General features: G+C 43.5%; 1 protein-coding gene across 1 annotated transcript in view; it reads right to left on the bottom strand.

Annotated features, from left to right (window-relative positions):
- The window catches only part of FAM219A (family with sequence similarity 219 member A), a 57,291-nt gene that overhangs the window by 25,975 nt on the left and 11,635 nt on the right, over positions 1-19,681 (bottom strand). Inside the window, 2 exon segments of the mRNA XM_017746568.1 lie at positions 13,685-13,784; positions 16,596-16,600. Of these exon segments, the coding sequence (XP_017602057.1) occupies positions 13,685-13,784; positions 16,596-16,600 (105 nt within the window).

Here is a 19,681-nt window from a genome sequence, read left to right as displayed (position 1 = left end):
AGGAACTTTTAGGTCATACTGTATCTCAAATTACATCTGGGGACAGAAAACAAAGGTGACAGGTTGATCTGTCCTTAAGACAACTTCACAGTGAAGTGACATCAGAAACTCACTCTGAATTGGGATGTCTGCAGGAGACAGTGGGAATGAGGCACTGGGCTCCCTGAGGAAAGAAGGTCAAGCAAGTGCAGGGAGGATGGAGGAGCTGGGGGTGTGTACATACAGACACATGCACGTTCAGTGACTCAAGCCTGGAATCTCTTTCTCTCGCACACTGTGCTGGAAGGAGCCTGGTTTTTGCCAAGACTTAGACACAAACAGCATTAACACTCAGCTTTCCGGACAGCCTCTCCATCCCATTGATGCTGGCAGAGTCAGCACTGAAAAGGGAGAGCTGTGAACAGAGCGAAAGCAGGGCAGAAAATACTCTCTGCTTTCAACAGGTCTCTGAGGCTTCTAACAGCTGCATTTGTGAGGTGAATGGAAGGGCAATGCTAGGCTTCGGGGAATAAAAAACCTTTAACTTTTCTTCAGCAGAGATATGCAGGAAGCCCAGGGACTGACAGCCTTGTCCTTTCCAGGGACGGCACTTAAGTCAAAATTTGGGGACACTGGGGTCTGAAGAGCTGTCTTTAACAGAGCTTCTCCTTGGACAGTGTGTGCACTGGGAGAGAGTAAGGATCATCATTTTCTGATCATCCAATAAACAATCCAGCAAAGCCATCTGACTGAGGAGACATGTCCTGACTTGGAGCTCATAGGGATGAAAAATGAGGACAAACAGAGAAAGAACTCAAGCCAGCAATTTTTTATCTCCTGCATCTGTTCCCTGGGTGCCTGAAGTCATATCGACTCAGTCTGATGACAGAAACAAGGTTTCTTCCTACCAGGTCTCCAGGGTCCACTAAAATACAAAGGAAAGCAAGCTGCATCTCCTCCCCTGACCACACTAAGACAAAGCTGTCAGAACAGTATCACGCTGTCTGACAGTATCATGCCTGCAGCAATGTCTGGTGGAAAAGCCAGAGAGAGCCATTGCTCTTCCACATCCCTTTGGAGAGAACTGTACTGGAAATCAGTGCCAGAAAGTATTTTCTCCTGTGAATTTCATTGATTTTGATTTCATGCTTAAAAGCAGCGAATTGGAACAAACAAGACCTCCAACAAAGTGTTCCTGCTGTGTCTGTTCTGGAGAAGGTGCTTTGCAATGGCAAATTAACAGTTGCATGGAGACATAAATTTGGGTGTTAAGCCTACCACACTTTGTTCACTGGAAAGGCCTCAGTGGCTGGGAAAGTGACTGTGATTTTTGTACCTTACTTGCGGTGTTAAATGCGCTCTGCTTACTTTGGCTGACCTAGTGAAAACCTGTACTTAGGATTTACTGCTGGCTCCATAACCTGATCATATGGAACAGACCTCATGAAGGTCAACCAACCTCTAACAAAAGTGCAAGGAGCTAGGAACGTGAAGGAAAAGAGCACAAGTCAGTGCTTGGGTAGATGGTGCCCAGGGGGCACTTTGTGGAAATCTCTGGGGACCACTTGAAAACAATTGGGTGACTTTTACACTGCTGGACTAGAAGAGGGATCTGTATGTAACAGTCCTTCAACAGAGGCTTTGAAGGACTCTCCTGAAGAGTGGCTTTTTCAGTAATGTCTATTTACAAGTCATGTACTCCTGAGTTTTCAGTTTTAGGGCCTCAGATATTCTCTGCTTAATTTTTCACAGTTCTGTGATCCTGCCTCTGGATTATAGAGCTGGTCTGTGAGGTTTGACAAGTTGCCTTTTTGTTGCATCCCACCTTTGAAAAGTTTTAGTATTGTTCTGTAACCTCGTTAGATGTTTTGTTTGTCTGTAACCTCGTTAGATGTTTTGCTTTGTTCTAAACTCTTGGACCACGAAAGAGAATTTATTTTTTCTGGACATCAGTTTGCTGCAGACCAATATACGCTTTTTCCCAAGGCAACCTCCACACCTTTAGCAGTTTTGAACACCCGCCCACTGCCTCCACTCCTGTCCTAAAGTCTTCATAAGAACATCAAAACCGTGGTTTTCACATTAAAATAGTCAACCTCACCCTCCAGGATGGATTTTAATCTTCTTTGATTCAAATACATTCCCTCATTCTACAGGAAAAAAAGCAGGACATTCATAAAGGAAGAAACGTGGGATGGGATGATTCATTTGCTTTTGTTTTCTTCTGTGTTCTCTTACACTATTTGTGGCATGCAGCAGGTAGGGATCTATGTGTGACAACCAGCCTCTGGGTCACGATCTCTTTCTGCAAATCCCCTTAAAAATCCTAATCACAGATGTAAAAAATCCCTTTGCCAATCTAAGATCAAAGTGCCTTTTCCAAAGGCTACTTGAGACATGACCAACACCAAGAAGAGCTCAAATTGGTCTAAGAAATGGAGGTGTTGCACAGTCCCCTTAGTAGCTGCTTGATTGTCACCTCACACAAACACACGCACAAACACTTTAATTTGGTTCTTGTACACTCTGTTAATGACCTGTGCTAATGCCCTAATGTTTTGCTAGGACACAGTAGGTACAAAAATCCAGCTGCTTGCTCATGTTACAAAATCATTCAGCATTAAGGAATGCAAGTTAGGAACTAATTTCCCTGTCTGTGCACTGGAGTCAGTAAGAGATACAAGAGAGGAGAAAATTAGTTTTAATATGTTTTTGAATTCAATCAAGAAGGTTTGGTGAATTAAAGAGAAAGAAGAAAAAGCTGTAATTTAAACTTTAAAAGAAGAACATTTATAATGGAGTGAAAATCAAGCAGCAATTGGTTTTTTCTTGTTTACCACAGGGCATACCAGAGGACTGCTTTATACCAGTGCATGCAACTCACTGAAGTCTACCCCTGCAAATCTGGCTGTGGTTATGAATCTGTGTTATCTGAATCCAAAAGTGTAACTAGACAGAAGTTTTGGTTTTTGGTTTTTTTTTTTTTTTGGGTAATGAGCAGAAACTATATGACATCTTAAAAAACCAGCCTGGAGTCCTAGCCAGAAACAGGATCACAGGATTACTTCAGCTGGAAGGGACCTCACGAGCTTTCTAGCCTTGCTCAAAGTAGCATCAGCTATAGGATCAGACTGGGCTGCTCAGAGATTTATTCAGTCAGATTTTCAAAACCTTCAGGGTTGGAGATGACATGACCTCCCCGGGAGAAGTTTTCCCATGCTTGACTGTCCTCATGGTGAAAAAGGATTTCCATAAGGTGAGAAAAGTAACAGGTTGGGAATGAAGTACCCAGCAGATGCTCCAGGCAATTTACTGCCAACTCAGGCATGATCCTGTCATTCCTCAGTAGCACAGAGGAAGTTCCACATGAAGCTTTTCCTTAGAACTCTCCAGATTATCCCGGTCATCTCCCATCTGATGGTCATAACCAGGTAAATGCAGACAACTGGACAACTGGCACTGTGTTTTGTTTCCTTTAGTCCTGCCCTTTTTCCGTTGTCTATCTGCCCTGCTTTGATGCAGAGGAGATTACAGCCTAGTTCTAGGTCAGATGAGTGTGCTGTAGAGGGTTCCATTCACCTTATCAACAAGACCCAAAGCAGCAACAGCCTTCTCTAAAGAGGTCATGACTCTGATTTCCAGCGAGAGGGAAACTCCTGGGTACCCAGGAATGTTTAATTGCAGATAGAAAGAAGAACACTGCGAACAATGGAGCTAAGATCATGTCCTTGCATTGACCATCCCCTTCCAGTGAAGGACAGGAAACCCAAAGGACCCAAATTCAAACTCAAGGACGGTTGTGTATTGTAGCTGTTCTGCACACAGGCAGATGGGAATCAGCTACGTGAGCTCTGAGGAACTAAAAACATGATATCTGCCTGCACAGAAATAACTATGCCAAAGTTTTGCTTTCACATTTTGCTTAAACCCCTGCCCCATGGATCAGAGGCTGCATAAAGCCACACTTCAACCTGACAGCTGAAGCATTCAGGCAGAAACAGAAACTGATGTTGAGTCTTTCATGTTCTGGCTGAAAGTGAGTAGCTAAAAAAGGCATAGCTGCTTTGTGACTTGAGTGTCCCAAACTTTTTACGGCCAAAACCACCTTGTGAATTAGACATGAATTTGTGAAGGATTTTTGAACCATCAGTTATATGTTCTTGCAGTGAACTTAAAAAAAACCAACATAGTGCTAGAATTTACTAGGGAGTCTACACCCAGAATACCTGTTTTTCTTTAAAAAAATGTAAGCAAAACCTGAAAATCCAGATTTAAAAGGCAGCTTCCATTACGGATTTAAACTACCCATGCTTGACAGAATCACTTTAAATATTAAGTATACTAGCCCTGTTCAAGACACACTTTTTAGCAGTGTCATTTATTATGTCAAACACAGTTTCTCAGATGAGCTTATACAAAGTAAATTGTCTCCCTTGTACTATTAATCTGTTCTCCCAATTTTCTAGTCCTAGAACCAGTACTTAAAGTAATTAATAAAAAATCCTTCCTTTTTTTGAAAATGACCTCTTACTTTCAGGCTGGGTAGTGATGGGGGACAGAGAGGGGATGTTTTCTGGCATTGGTGTAACTTGGGAGCTGAGTTGCAGCAAAGGGACTGCCAGCAGCCCACAGGCTCTGAAACACCTGGTGTGATTAAACCTACTTCTCATAGCCAGCTCACAGTTTACTCATGGCAGAAGGCAGTTTAAAACTCATGAGCTTCAGACTAGTGAGCTAGACAGAACTCCGCCATTCCTCCAGAACACATTAACGCCTGCTGACTTGATTGTACCAATTTCACAGCAGTGATCAAAAAAAGAAGGTATGTGGGTTGTTTAGAAAAAGTGGGGATTGCCTTCCACTTAGAGCAGAAGGCAGAAAAAACCCCAAAGTTATAGCAAAAAAGGAGATGGTTTAGGGTCTACAGTAGAATTACCTTAAAGCCCCATAGAGGATTTATTTTGTTGTGCTATAAACAGTGTTACTTTATGACACAAAGGGTTGGAACACTCACAAAGGCTTAGGCTGAATCAATTCAAGCTCTTAAGGTAAGGAGCAAGTGGGACAAAAAGGGCAGAGAATTAAGGGAAAAAAATATTTGGGCAGAGTTCAGGTGAAAGGGACATGAGCAAGAAGGAAGGCAGGAGTCACTGAGAGCAATGGCTCAGCCGTGCAGTCTCTAAAAGTGAGGATGGATAATTTCACTGATACAGAAAGTGGGAGGAAGCCTGGGAGAGGAACAGTTTGCAAAGCAGCATGGAGAGGAGTCTACTACTAGTAGGAGGCAGACACAAACAGATCACAATGATTACAGAGGCTGGAGATGATTCTTTGATAAAGGCTTGGATCTTTCTCCCAAGAATGTACGTGTTACCCCTCCTTTCCCCTTGTAACGGGACTTGGGGAAAGGACATAAATATTGTCTATGGGGCATGTTTTCCTATATGTCAGTTTAGAAAGAGTTTGGACAACGCTCAAACATTTTAAAATTTGATGAAGAATTCCTCCTTTTCCTTCTGGAAGATGTTTCAAAAGGGACACCACAGCTATTTTGCACAGTACCAGGCTGCAAAGTCTCATTTCCATGAGTGATGCAGAAAAACATACCCTCAGCACAAGCTATTCAGCCATGATGCAGGCAGCACTTAATGCTTTTTGAATGACAGTTGTGTTTAACAACTGGACAAATGGGATCAGACTGTCCAATTACTGCTATGACTTTTTTCTTAAATAAAATTTTATCTTGGTAAATATATGGTATCTGTAAAAACAGCTTTATTTTCCTTCAGCGTGCCCTGCTTTATAGAGAATGACTGCCAAGAGGAACAAGGAAAGAACTGTGCCTGAAGTTTGAGGTTTGAAAGAAACAGAGAGGTGCCAGAAGACTTTCTACACACGGCAGAGCAGGGAGGCTGTGGTCTTTCCTGGAGAGGTCACTGCCTTGTTCCTGTCAGGAGTGAAGTGTCAGGGTACAGGCAAAACTCCCTCTTAGTCCCAGTCAGGACTCTGAAGGTTCAGAGGCCTTTTTGCACAACTAGTCCCACTATCCTCACTGCAGCTTAATTCCCATTCCTAAAGCTTCTCCATAAAGCAGTGGTGTGGGTTGGTGTAAGAGGCTGAGATGCTGACAACAGCTGAAACTGTTGAGTTGCTTCTACCAGTATGCAAACCTAGAAAACATGTGCCCAGCACAGGCCGGTACTGCTTCATGTCCTGCTTCAACCACCCCTCCCTCCATGGAGAATTACAGAGTGGTTTCTCCTGTGCTGCCTCCTGCTTTTGGGAATTGCTCCTCCCAAGGCCTCTGGACTGAAACTGATGGACATGATGAAATGTGACTGTTGGTGACTGGGCAAAAACTGTACTTAGTTTGTTGCTGCCACAATGAACATGGGGTACACATGGGGTACTTGTCCTGCCTGCCACATTAGAGCTGGGCTTTGCAGGTGGTTCTTTGGCTGCACCACTGGCTGGGTCTGGAAACAGGGGGTTCTGGTGTGCACAGCTGGATGTGACACTGTCTGCTCTGCCTGGAACAAAGACTTGAGTCACAGAAGAAGGGTTCCTTGGGTGTACCTCTGTTCATGCTCAGGTGAGGTCTGCATCCAGGACCACCATGGTACCCTCCCCTAAAAAGAAGTCTACTACTTACAGGACACATAATACGGATGACATCCTTGTCTATTCTGCTCTCCTACTGTGGGGGAAAACAAGAAAACAGGAAAGGAAAACAGAAACCAAGGTTTTTGTGTTTTTCTGAGTTCTGAGTCTCCAAAGGATTCTTTAGTATCTCACAGAAGCAACATGAAGTTTTCAGGTTGCTCTGAACATCCTCTGTGCCTAAGGATAGCAGCTAAAAACCAAGAATTGCAGTGACTTTACTATACCAGGACATGCTCCTTCCCTTTGAGAAGTGTATGTTATTTCTATTTAATAGAGCTTGATCTGCTGATGGAGCATTTTAGTTCCCACATTCAATAAGCAGACAGTAACCTTTCCCTGTTAAGAGCTGAGTGTGCAGCACAGAGAAGACAAAGTGGCAGCCCACATCACTTGAAAATCAGAACAAATTCAATTAACCATCAAGTACAGTTTAAGGCTCATCATTAATAAATCAAACACATTAAATAAATGCATCACCCAACACTGTCTGTAGATGCTGTGGTCTGTTCTGGAGCCAATTTACATTAATTATACTGGACTATACTTGCTTCCTTCAAGTGCTAGGCAGAAACTCATCTACCTTTGGAGACATCAGAAGGAACTACAGAAATAGCAACACCTGGGTAGCTCAGAACTGGGGAAATGTTACACTGGTGGAACCTACATTTAAGGACACAGGGCTTTTGAGAAGCCAGAGAACAGTATTACTGCCCTTTTCTGTGTTGATTTTTTTAAAGATACCGACATCTGAGCAGGCAGCCTTATCATCTCGGTTGCTGTTAATCTTTTTAATGTCAGGAACAAGCTGTAAATCACCTTTGGGGACCTCTTTCTTTTAAACCAGTTCTCTACATACTTCACAGAAAACAGTGATGAGAGTAACACATACTTGTGTAACAAGACCTCTGGACAGACCACTGTGTGGTGCTGCCTGCTGGGGTTAGGCTTTGCTAGACCAGGTACTTTTTACTGTCCTCACTACTTCAGTTACTGAATTTTTTCTCCTTTTTACCAGAGAATCTCAACAATTTGCTCAATTTGTTTTTCCTCACAACCTTCTAAGCTGCTTTGCATATTTGAGGTGACTGACTATGGTGGGCAAGACAAAGAAGAGAACCTGTAATTTGCAGCTCTGGGCTTCTCCTTCAGGCATGAAACCCCCATTCAGACTCCGGATGCCGTGGCCCATTCTCAATACAAAATAAAATAATTTATGCAGAAGCAGATCTTCAGGATTACCTCTCCTTTCTAGACTACTACATTGTAGACACCATAAAAATATGGAGTAGCTAAAGGATGGCCAGGTAATACCCCAAAATTATCCAGTTACCTTACAGTTTCCTTCTTCATGACTTTTTACCTGAAGGAGTACTAGCCAAGAGTGGTGTGTGCAGCACAAGATATGAGTGGGTGTGAGTCTGTTGGCCTGTGAGGTGTGTTGGTACCCAGGAATGTGTCACGGGAAAGGGGCACATACCACCGTGGAGGGCTGGGACAGGCCAGTGAAGCCCTGGTGCAGTGGCATAACAGATCAAGCAAAATTGCAGTGATACAAAAAGCCAGGTCATTTGGTGAACCTCATGCCACATCATTCCCATATTCTTGTGCTCGTGCTCTGCTTCTTGGATTTTGGAACCTCCCTTCCCTCTGTCGCACTCCCTCACACATTCCTTCCTGCCTGGAGCTCTCTGTTGAACTCCAGTGATTGCTTTGTTCCAGTTTGTCTGAATGGCTTTCCTCTTCACCCAAGCCTGTCTCAGGCACCTCTTTCTTTCTGCCCCTCTACTTCTCGTCTAACTAATCTGCAATAATATGCCTGTCAGCACTGGTTTTCTGCCCTCATCTTTGCAGCTCTGTCTGCAGACAGCCCTACTAGCCTTAATGTGATGCAGCTGTTCACTCTCTCATCCTCTCCAAAAAGAGCCTGGAAATATCCTACAGGAAGGATGCTACCATAAATCTGTGTACACCATTTCTCTTATGAATGGAAAGAGTAATAAGAGATTAAAAAAACGTTTAAATAAATGCCTCCCAAGCTCCATGAGACTTCCGAGTGGTGGGCTGCGCTTCTGTCTTCATGAAGAAAATCAATAGCAGTGCTGTATTGTTCCTGCTCTCTGGCTTCCATCCCGCCCTTCCCCCTCACCCCCCCAGCCCTGTGCAATGCACAGACTGTGTTCAAGGAAATGGGTGCTCCCAGGGGAGCAAAATGGCTTTCTGCACTTAAGGTAATGATGTCACTTGAGGTCGCCATGCAAACAGTTATGGATATGAAAATCTGTAGTTTTGTCAACAGAGCTGGAACCTGGGGACCTAGCTTAAGAGTTAGAGCCTTTTTATAAAATGTTTCCCTAATTTAGCTACAGAGCATCTTCCCAGAAACAACAGCTGCTGTACCTAATTAGCATAAATCACCTTGTTACAGAAGAGCAACTGGGAATAGTACAGTACTTGAAATACTGACAAAATGATACACTAATGGCATTGATCTGTCCAGTCTACTTCAACTTCCCCTTTATTATTCTGTTTTCTGTATGAACAGCTTCAGAAGTCACAAGTTTTGGAGCAGACTGGGAAGCGATGATGCAGAAAAGGAGCCACAGATGGGGGCAGATACAGAGCCTTTCAGCCTACGCAAGATGCTTGCTGCCTGCTCTGTTTACGACTGCACTTCCCAGTTCTGCATCCTGACCTGCGGCAAGAGCAGTCCTGGAAGGGGATCTCTGAGCATGGCATCCTTTTGAGAACACTGTTCTGCTGTGTGCTTCGTGGCTTTTCAATGGAGAGCTTTAGGACAAGCTCTGAACACACACCCTACCCCAGGAGAAGGGGTTAAATACCTACGCCAACTGAAAGATCAATCTCAGAAGCCACATGGGGCAGTCTGTCGTTTACTGGGATCAGAGACCCTCTGTAAAGTTTCAGCCAGAAATGCACCAATTTTGTTAAGCTGAACCCTGAGGGCTTTGTAGTTCTGACTGATACTCCTGGTACTATTCCTCCCAGATCACACAGCAATTCAATATCTGCCATGAATACACAGCAGCAGGCTGAAGGGCAGGAGCTAACAACACAGACATGTCATCAGCCTCTGTCTCCAGATGGATTATCTCCTCTGTTCATTTCAATCCACCAAGATGGGGCTCAGTCACAAATTAGTTTTGTCCAAGTCAGACACACCAGGGAACACCATTCTCTATGTCCTTGTGACAGTGTTTTTGCTGCTGTTTAACCCTACCAATTCTGCTTGGTCTAAGTGAACAGCATTCCAGTAACTTCCTTGAGGTTGGACTCAGTTTCTCTAGCTTAGACACTCAGTTTTTACATACTTTTATGACCCCTTCGAGGAACCTTCCAAAAACAGTGCCTTATTCCCTATGTAGTCCAAGGAGAGGAGGTGCTTACATCTAAGGCCACAGGCACCTTAGAGGGCTGAAGGCTGATGTGAGTGTCTCTGCCTCTCCCCCACATGCTCATCTGCAGACAGGCATGCAGGACATTTACTGCCAGGCTCTCAGTGTGGTGGATGTGCTGATGAAGATGCCTCTCCCACAATCCCTCATCCCACCTGTTGCTTGTTTCGCAGCACTCCAACCACTTTCCACATTGCCCATTCTGTTTTAACACAAACTAATGTCATCGACTGCTAGGTAAGAAAGATGCAGACTGTGGGTAGGGATTTCAGAGCAGAGAAGGGAAATTAAAAATGCAAACTAGAAAAGCAGATGGCATAAGCTTCATTAAAATAATATCTCGTCTCCTGGGAATGCTAGGAGGATCTGTTGCCTTCCAGTGGATGTGGTGCCCTGAGATTTACACGTGGGGATTATTCTGTTCCTCTCTCTCTCCTTATCATAACTCTCCTCTGTTTTCAAAAGGCTTGTGGTATGTGCTCCATCTGGATATGGCTCCTAATAAGGATGTGCTGGAGACATCTCCTAAGCACTAATGTACACCCAGCCCCCAACCTGTGCTGTCAGGAGTCTCCTTATCAATGATCTGAAAGAAAGAAAGAAGCATGGCTGAGCCTTGCAGCTCCTGATAGAAAGACAAAGTGTGAGTGTTAGAAAAGGAACAAATTCAGAGTTAATATGGATACAATATCAATAAGGGGCTAAAATTATGAACTGTGTGAACTGGGAGATCTTATTTTCCCTTGGTGTGAAGTTCTTTTTCTTGATGGCCTTAGCATCAAGCACTGTTCCATTTATAAACCACGTGTAACCTTCAGGAAGTCGCTAGAAATATAAGACAGCTGTGAAGTTTTTCCTGTATCTAACTGACCCCCCTCAAGCAAACACGTAGCCAAATGTATTTATTTAGGGGTGAAGAAACAGCCAACGAAAAGACCACTCAAGCAGCAGGATAAATCTGTGTGCAGTTTTCATGCTCTTTCTGTCACACTTCAATCACTGCAGTGTCTGGAAGCAAATGTTGTATTCATGCTGGGTTGGTATTTAATTGAGCTCACTTGAACCAAACTTCCAGCAAGCACATACGACAGATTTATACATGAATCTTTGCAAACTGAAAAATGACATTTATCAACCTTCCATCAGAACATTTGACATTTGAACAATTGATTCTGATTTGACAGTGAAAAATGCCACCATCCACACGGAAAACCTGCAATAGGATTGAACCCCTAGATGCTACCATCCTCAACAATGGCTTGGCCAGTTAAACTACTAAACATTTGTGTACCACTTTAACTTTTTCTAGCCTTAAAGAGATTAAAAGAAAATCTGACAAGTTTAATGCAGAAGGGACAAAAATATCTAGTCAGGGGAATGGGGGCCAGAGCTGGGAGATGCAATGATTAAGCTGCTAGAAAATTCTAGAGGCTGGGCAGATTTTAAGAATAAGAGCAGCAGGAGCTGGTGTGGATTAAAGGCATGTTACACTGGCGACAGACAATACTGTTAGTTTCATTTTGCCTCAGGTAACCTAGAGCTCATCTGGATATGGCTAAGAGTAGAGAGCTGATCCAAGTGCCACTAGGTATGTGTTCACCTCATTAGAGGGACACTGTTTCCACAGAGAGGTGTTGGAGCAGACTTCTCTCTGGAGACAAGGCAGGAAGATGCCTGTCAGTCTTGCAGGACAATTCCCCTTCAGCAAGTAGGTTTCACCCACTATTATCTTCATAAGCATACTGTGGTCAGCACTGAGTTCACTTGGCGGAAGCACCAGCTGGAAAGGAGGTCCTGGCAACAGTGTGCCTCTACCTACTACAAAAACTGTTCAAACACTTCAATGCCTCCCTTTGACTCTTTATGCCACTCAGCACTGGCTAAATGAAATAGAATTTTTCCTGTGTGGAAAAGCAGAAGTTCTGGCAGAAAGGCTAATCATTCTCTTCTATCTGATCCCCAGAAAAAAGCTTGTAAATTCTGCAGAACTGTGACTGTGGGCTATTATCATGTATTAGTCCATTTATATAATTACTAACCTTCCAACTAATGTAGTCATCTCCAGTTGATAAATTCCAGCTTACAGAAGATTGAGTTTCTCCTGTCTTATTTTTCTCATTTCTATTATTCCAGTTTTCATTGTTTTATCCTCTATGCCATTTCTGAGTCTTTATGGGACTTGTTCCTCCCAAATATGCTCTACTAAATTTTCTTTGCCGACTCCTGCTTTTTACGTAAAAGTCATTAATGAACATATACATAAAATGACTATTGGAGAACTCCATCAGCAATGTCCTTTCTCCTGATACTTTCTCCTTCAACACCACCTGATGTGTTTTGACTTCCCAAGTTTCTTATTCTACTGGCTTTATTTATAATACTGAGGTTTGTTAAGGATCTTCCTCAAATTACTTCTCCATTTAATTTGTATGAATTGAACTTGCTTACCCTGAATCCAAACCTATTTTCAATGATTTGATCTCCTAGAATGCTCTCATGACTTACTAAAGCCAAGTCTAAAAAAGCACCATTTCCTGTCACTTTAGTGAATCTCAGGAGGATATTTTTATTGCCTAGAAAGGCAAGAATATCGCAGACTTACCAATAATAGCATCAATTGCTATCTAACCTGTTTCCTGGTGTTAAATTATCCAAAACAACTACTAAGTAATTATCTGTCTAGTAACATTAAAGAACTCTCTTGGCAGTGAAAAAGGATCTTGGTGTCATATGGCATGCTGGCAGTAATTATTTTTTACCAAACTATGAATTGTGCTGTCATTAACACACACTGCTGCTCCCTGCCTTTTCCTGAAAACCAGCCACTGGTTTTAGAGTATTCATGACTTGCATAACCACCCTCAATCAGCTTCAGCAGCATCCTCTCAACGTCACTTGTTCTGATGTGAAGGACAGCCAGGGGACTCCTTCCTGCTCCTACACTTTTTTCTACACTTAGATTCCCCTTTTTTATCAAAAAGCACACTGTTCCTTTGGCTTGTCTGTCATCAGGTTCTTGAAGCTGTGTGGCTAAATAGTTGCTCAGGTTTTGAAGGCAGGACAGGCATGTGTGGACTGCTCTTGTAAGCATTAGCCTTGAAAGGAAGCAGGGTCTTGTGCTAACAGGATGATTCTGCTTCTAGAACTTAGTAAATATTGCTCAGAAATAGCAAGACTATTTGTATGAGAACCTTTACAGACCCAAAAGTCCTCCATTTCACAGTAATGCAGCTCTGTCTTTTCCTGGTAGTGTCTCAACTCTCTGATCCTTTCCCTTTTGTTTGCAACTATTCTGTCTTCTCTTCTTTTTACAGTCCCTCCATATTATCTTCATTCTTTATCTGGCCAAGCCTTGATCTGAGCTTAATAAAAAACCTGTAGGTTTAGAAGAACTATGCCTTGCTTTTAAGGCATAGCTTCCTTTCTTTACCACGTCCACGGATACAGGGGCTTTACATGTTTGTAGGTCAGTTCCCTGAGTCACAGCAGCAGAATTACAATGATAAAACTGCTCTGCGAGCAGCTTGGGCCTTGCTGGCATGCTCAGCCACATGCACGGAGATCTGCACGTGATCTGGTATTTCACGCCTTGGATTCAGCCTTTTCACTCTCCATCAGCAAAGACTCACCTAATTTCACTTGAAGTGGGGATGGCTTATAGTTCATGGCTACAGTCTCTCCCTCTCTTGTATCACAATCTCTGTCCGAAATAGCTGCAGCTGTTGGATCCTGTTAAGAAAGAACAGAAACAAAACAGAATGGTTTAGCTGAAAGTTCTATGCCCTCTTCTCTGAGTGGCTATTAGGCGACTCCACCCCCTTCACATTCAGGGGGAGCAGAGAACATGCTGGTGTTTTGAATGCTGAAACCCAGGGGCAAAACACAGAACTTTGGAAGCACATTTACTATCTTAAAAGTACCTCTGGAAATGCCAAATTTCAACATCAGGCTTATATGATGGATGATACTGGGAATATAATGTGGATGGTGGGTCACGAGTTCAAATTCAGCCTGGGCTGGCAGTAGTCCCAAATAATTTTCATGTGATGATTCCTTGGGGTGTTGTATGAAACACATTTACAGTTTCAGATGAATTCCAAGTGGACCACTCGACCTCAAACTTAAAACTAAAAAGTTTGAGACCAGGTCTATGTGAAAGTCCAGCTTGGAAGGAATGAGGGCTACACAGGTAGGAGAATTCAATTTCTGGTCCCTCTTGGGACCTATTTCATGGCTGACAGGAAAGATCTGTCAGCAGAGTACCTTTCACTGTCACTAAAATTTCCCCCCCCAAAAAACAAATCTCCCCAAACACATTCTGCTCCTGCCTCCTGGCAGACAACATGTACTGAACTCTGTGGTACAACACATCAAAGAACTTAAGAGAGAAACTAACTACCAACTCAGACAGTTCTACCACTGATAAAAATATCTGAAGTCCTTCCACAGCAAACTGCAAACCTCTCCATTTAGCACCATAGTGAAAATTAAAACTGGTTTTCAAACATGTTCTTATTCCCACCTAGAAGCCAGAAGTTAAATTGAACATGCACATACATATATGTATATGTAAATTTGGGTATAACATAGGTAGAGCTGCACAGGCAAAGCAAACGTTCAACTTTAGGTCCAGTATATGAATAAACCATCACTTGTAAGAAACGGAACCAGGCATCATAAACTAAATACTAGAATACTATTCCAAACTGGTGAATTGATATTGTCTCTCTCTCTGTTTTTGGAGTTTTTATTTTGTACACAATTTCTTGTAAAATGCAACTCATCACGGCACTGACACCTGTATGCAAAGCAGAGTCACTGAGTTTCAAAGCAAGATAACATCACTCTTCCCTCTCAGTAAAAAAAAAAAATCACTTGTTGAGGCACTCTTCTGCCTGCCTTCTCCCTGCAGTGCACTTTAGCTCTTTTTAATACACTGTGCTTAAGAGAGAAAATGTAATTTTTGAATTAGGCTCTACCTTGGTGGAAACGGGTTAAATAACATATGTAGGGTTATAAGATTTTATCAAAATCCTGCTCCTTTGCACTACCCAGTAGACTTAGACAGTACTTAAAATGGATGGTGCTTACAAGACCTCGCATTCAAGGACAAGGGCAATTTCTTCTGCTTTCACTCCTGTACTTCTCCTCTAATGTAGCAGTTTAGTGACGAGTTAAAAAGGTAAGAGCAATTTGAAAACCAAAAAAAAAGTCTCCAGGAGAACATTTAGGCATAAATCATAGATCAGCTCATGTGGTATCCTTGGAACATGGATCTGGTCTCAAACATGCCCAGATGAAAGGAATAGATCAGAATCCAAGCTACAGGAAAGAATCATCATGGTGTGGCCTCTCACCCTTCAGGGGAAGGGAGCACCCAAGATTTGTAGATGCTTGTGGACAAAAGGAATGTTTGAAGTTAAAAGGTTCACAAAATCTTACGAAGTTCTGTTAGTAAATTACACACTTGGCATGGAAATTGGTACATTAGTTCTTGGCCTCCTATTAAGCACCCAGCAGTGGATTTAGGATAAAAGAGGGAGGTCACAGGAAAGAGAAAAAGAGATACATCCCAGAGAGAGATGAATTAAAGAGGGGTAGAAAAAAAGAATATAAGAAAGAGAGAAAGAGAGAGAGATATCACCAATCCTGGCTCCATTGCTGATGCAGCTGATGGGGAGTGCAGGGTCCTGGGGTGCACACACACCTGGGCTTTGTGGGGGTACCTTTTCATGGATGAGCTTCTGTGCACTGGAGGTAAATTTCTCTCTTTCTATGTAATTCAGTTACTGTGCACAGTCCGCTCTCCCAGACCCTTCCAGAAATGGGCTGGAGGCTTCAGGGTATTTGGTGGTCTCCACATGCCCCTACAGTCCATGCCTGCTTCTCGACCTCATTCCTACACTTGGGCTGTGTTGCATTGTGCTTATCTCCAGGAGCCAGGACAAGGATGTTTGTCCCAGAAATGTGCTGTTCTACCTCCATGTGGGCCCTTCTCCAGCCACATTCTCTATTCTTTCTTACAGTGTGTTATTACTAACAATCCTTGGCTGCTATTACCAACAATCCTTGGTTGGCACCACAGCCATACAGCTATCAGTGTTTGAGACATACACATGAGCTCCCTTACCTTGGGGCTTCTACACATGGGAATAGCTAGATCACACAAAGGACATGTCTGTCTGTCAGACATGCTAGAATCCCTCCAAGAGGGATGTTTAAGATGCTAAGTGGCACCATTTAAGTCCAGGCTTCCTGGATGAGAACCTTTTCTCTGCCAGTCTGGGAAAAGGCAGGATACAGCCATTTCTAAGGAACATGACTCCAAGAGCTGGATGCGTCCTAGCTGTTACTGAACACAATAAACAAGTCCTTGGAGCCCCAATATGCTGGCTGCAGGAAGGCATGGGAGTAGCCCTATTATGGGAAATGACATAGTGTGATGGCCACATACTGTCTTCTGTGCTGGTGCAGTCCAGCAGAGAGTCCACTGAGCTCAAAGCCAGAAGCCCACAGGGCAGAGAGGGAGTCTGGCCATGCCTGGACTAGTCCAGGTTCACATTGTTAAAATCATGCTAAAACTCTAAATCCAAACCAGCTCTTACTTTTCGTGGCAAACTGATTTGCTGACAGTAGCTTTTCCTTTGTAGGTAACCTGACCGTGACATTAGACATCCATTTGCATCAACAGAGGGAGGGGAGAAATGTTCTGAGGTGCCTTTGAAGATTTGAACTCTGAGCCTGGACCAGTGGACTCAGCTGGAGAAATCTCCAAAATGGGCTCTAGACCAAACACACAGAAAAGGCTTCCTTGGCCTCCAGAGAAAACTACGATGATTTTCAAGAAGTGATTACTTCCATTCTATCTAAGACACTCATCTTAAAAGGAGATGAATCTGTCCTTGGAGATGCATTTCCCTCTCCCCACTGTCTAGAGAGGAGGCCTGGTGGAGCTTCTGACACTGGAGGTGGAATGATGCAGGACACGGCAGTGGAGTCAGCCCTAGGAATTCTTCCCCAAGGTTCGGCATAATGCTTTTCAGCCCCAGCAGCACATGTTACAGCTGAGTAGGAGATCCATGACTTGCACAGAGAGATCGCAAGCACCATCAGTCTGGGCGACCACCACTGCATGCATGGGCCAGGCCCACTCCTTCCAGAGAATAAAATGGATTTGAGAGGAAACCGAGCCAGGGAAGGTGTCCCCAGTGCCCACATCCCTGGCCCAGGAGTGGCAAGACACTGTCATATTTCCCATCCATCATTTCGCAGACATTCTGCAGCAATTCACAGGCCTCCATAGTAACAATGCCCACTGTGAAAACAGCAGCATTCCCACGCCAGCTTGGCTGGAGCTGTCTCTGCACAAACATGCCCTGCTTCTGTGCATACTGAATGGATGCAGTTCTCTCTCCACAGCTCAACTGCCCAGAGAAACGTTTACTTGACTGATTAGCCTTTTGCTTGTGAATGTCTAAGAGCACACTGAGATTCAACACAGGCTTTTGCTATTGGAATTCACTTGGCAATTTTTTTTTTTTCACAAGCCCACCTAGACCAACACACTCAGCTCTGCCCCCAATATCAAAATCTCAGCTACATGGTGTGACTCGTCCCAGGACAGATGATGTGATTTCTTATTGCTCCCTGGGGACAACACAACACTCCCAAACAAAAGGCAAGTGCTGAGAAGTGCCTGCAGGATCTTTAGACAGCTAAAGGTATTTAATACATTTAAGGGATGTTTTTTTGTTCCTGAGGCCTCTGCATGTCTTCATTCCTAAGGAAAAAATACATTCAATCAGAGCACTGCATGAACATTTGGCTGGGGCCAGAGTTTAATCAAAGTTTTCTCCCCACATGCCCACAGCTTAATTGAGCATGCAGTGTCACAGCATTCGAATGGTGGGAAGTTTTCTTACTAGATTGTTTGTTTCTATAGGCTTGACACAAAGGATCTTGAAAACTGCCGTCCTGCTAGGAGCAGCCATATCCCACAGTGTGTACACCATGTGCCATTTCTGAACATCAGAAATTAGTTCCAGCAAACCTCTGAGGAGCAGGAGTGCTGTGAATCATCAGCATGCAGGAGCACAGAGAGAAGGTGAAAACATTTTAAACTGAAATCTGGGGTTTAAGGGAGATGGCATGCTTAGCAGGCTGTTTATATTTTCTCTTTTAAATCACTTTCCATTTTGCAGTACTTAATAAGAAAGCATCAGCTCAAGAGCCTTTCAGTCGTATTACCTACCTCTCCCAATAACCCACACTGACTATGGGAGGGAAATTGCCCCAAATGATGGAGCTGGGTGCTTGGTACAAACTCTGCCTTCCTTCACAGCCAACACTTCTGACCCCTTGTAAGCTTAACAAGGCCCCACTTTACACTCTGCAAATCCTTGGGGACCCCAGAGCATGTGGAAGGGAATGGGCACACACAATTTCTGTGGTCTTCGGCTACACCTCAAAAACATACGTGTAACTTGAGAAGTCTCTATCTGCCCCTCAAAATCAGTCATATTTACAGCTCTTATGAAAATGTTCTCCACTTTTCTGTCCGTAGGAAATGCGATGATCGCCAAAGCAGCTCTGCTGCTTTTTTCGGATAAAAGCAGAGGGGCGTGATTGCCCTCATCCTCTTATCTCAAGGAAAGACCCAATATACAGGGCTTGACCATAATTTCTCTCCATAGTTCTGAGGCTTCTGTCTGTCCACCATCAGTTGAATCAGGATGAGCCAACTCATCAGGAATATCATCCAGCTAACTTGTCTCTCTCCAGTACCCACCAATGATGTGCTTGCTGTCTTCTGTCCTACTTAAAAGATGCTGGAAGTCTCAGTACCAACACGTGTGTGACAGCTTACAGTGAGTGCTTGCAGCTCAGGAGACATCTGCTTTCTGGAGCTGGCCATGTGGATTGCATACTGCACGCAAATGCTAACAGGAAAGGACAAGTCCAAGTGTTTTGTTTCTTTCCTACATCAAACATTGAGTTTGGAAAAAACAGATAGATGTTCTATGCATGAGGGACTGACTTAGTGAGCAGAAAAACAAGTGAGAAACCACACACACCCTGAATACAGAGGGTACATGTAGGTCAACGAGAAATTTCTAGGATTCCAATGTTGTCATTCAGACTCTTGGGCTAGAATATTGTGCTGCTAATTAATATTTATACCTTCAGTCTCTGCCCTGGCAACAGAAAATCCTGTGCTGTTGGCAGATTCCCTCTGCCTCAAGCTGTACCACGCCAGGTGTTCCTGAGAAATCTGGCTGCCGGCAGAAAGCTTCTGGGGAGGGGACTCTGATGGGCACAGGTACGTACGTAAAATCTCACAGTGTTTTAGGCAGCAGACCTCTGGAGCCTCTACATATCACTGCAATACAGACATAAGTATCTGTGAACATGAAGTGCCCAAAAAATGCACCAGGAACAAAATTATTGGGAACCAAGATGTGCCTGGTTTGATGTCTGTGTAAGAAACAGCATAAAGGAAAGGTTCAAATTTATAGGGAATCAGATTTACAGGGGATCAATCCAAACCAAGAGTATAGATGAAAAATGATCAGTAATAATGGCATGTTTGGCAAGAGAAAGGAAAGCGTCACAGGACAATGTACAGC

This window comes from Corvus brachyrhynchos, unplaced genomic scaffold, assembly GCF_000691975.1.
Source record: "Corvus brachyrhynchos isolate BGI_N302 unplaced genomic scaffold, ASM69197v1 scaffold139, whole genome shotgun sequence".
Classification (NCBI taxonomy): domain Eukaryota; kingdom Metazoa; phylum Chordata; class Aves; order Passeriformes; family Corvidae; genus Corvus; species Corvus brachyrhynchos.
The sequence above is the reverse complement of the archived record's forward strand: the minus strand, read 5'-3'. Positions and strand labels throughout refer to the sequence as shown.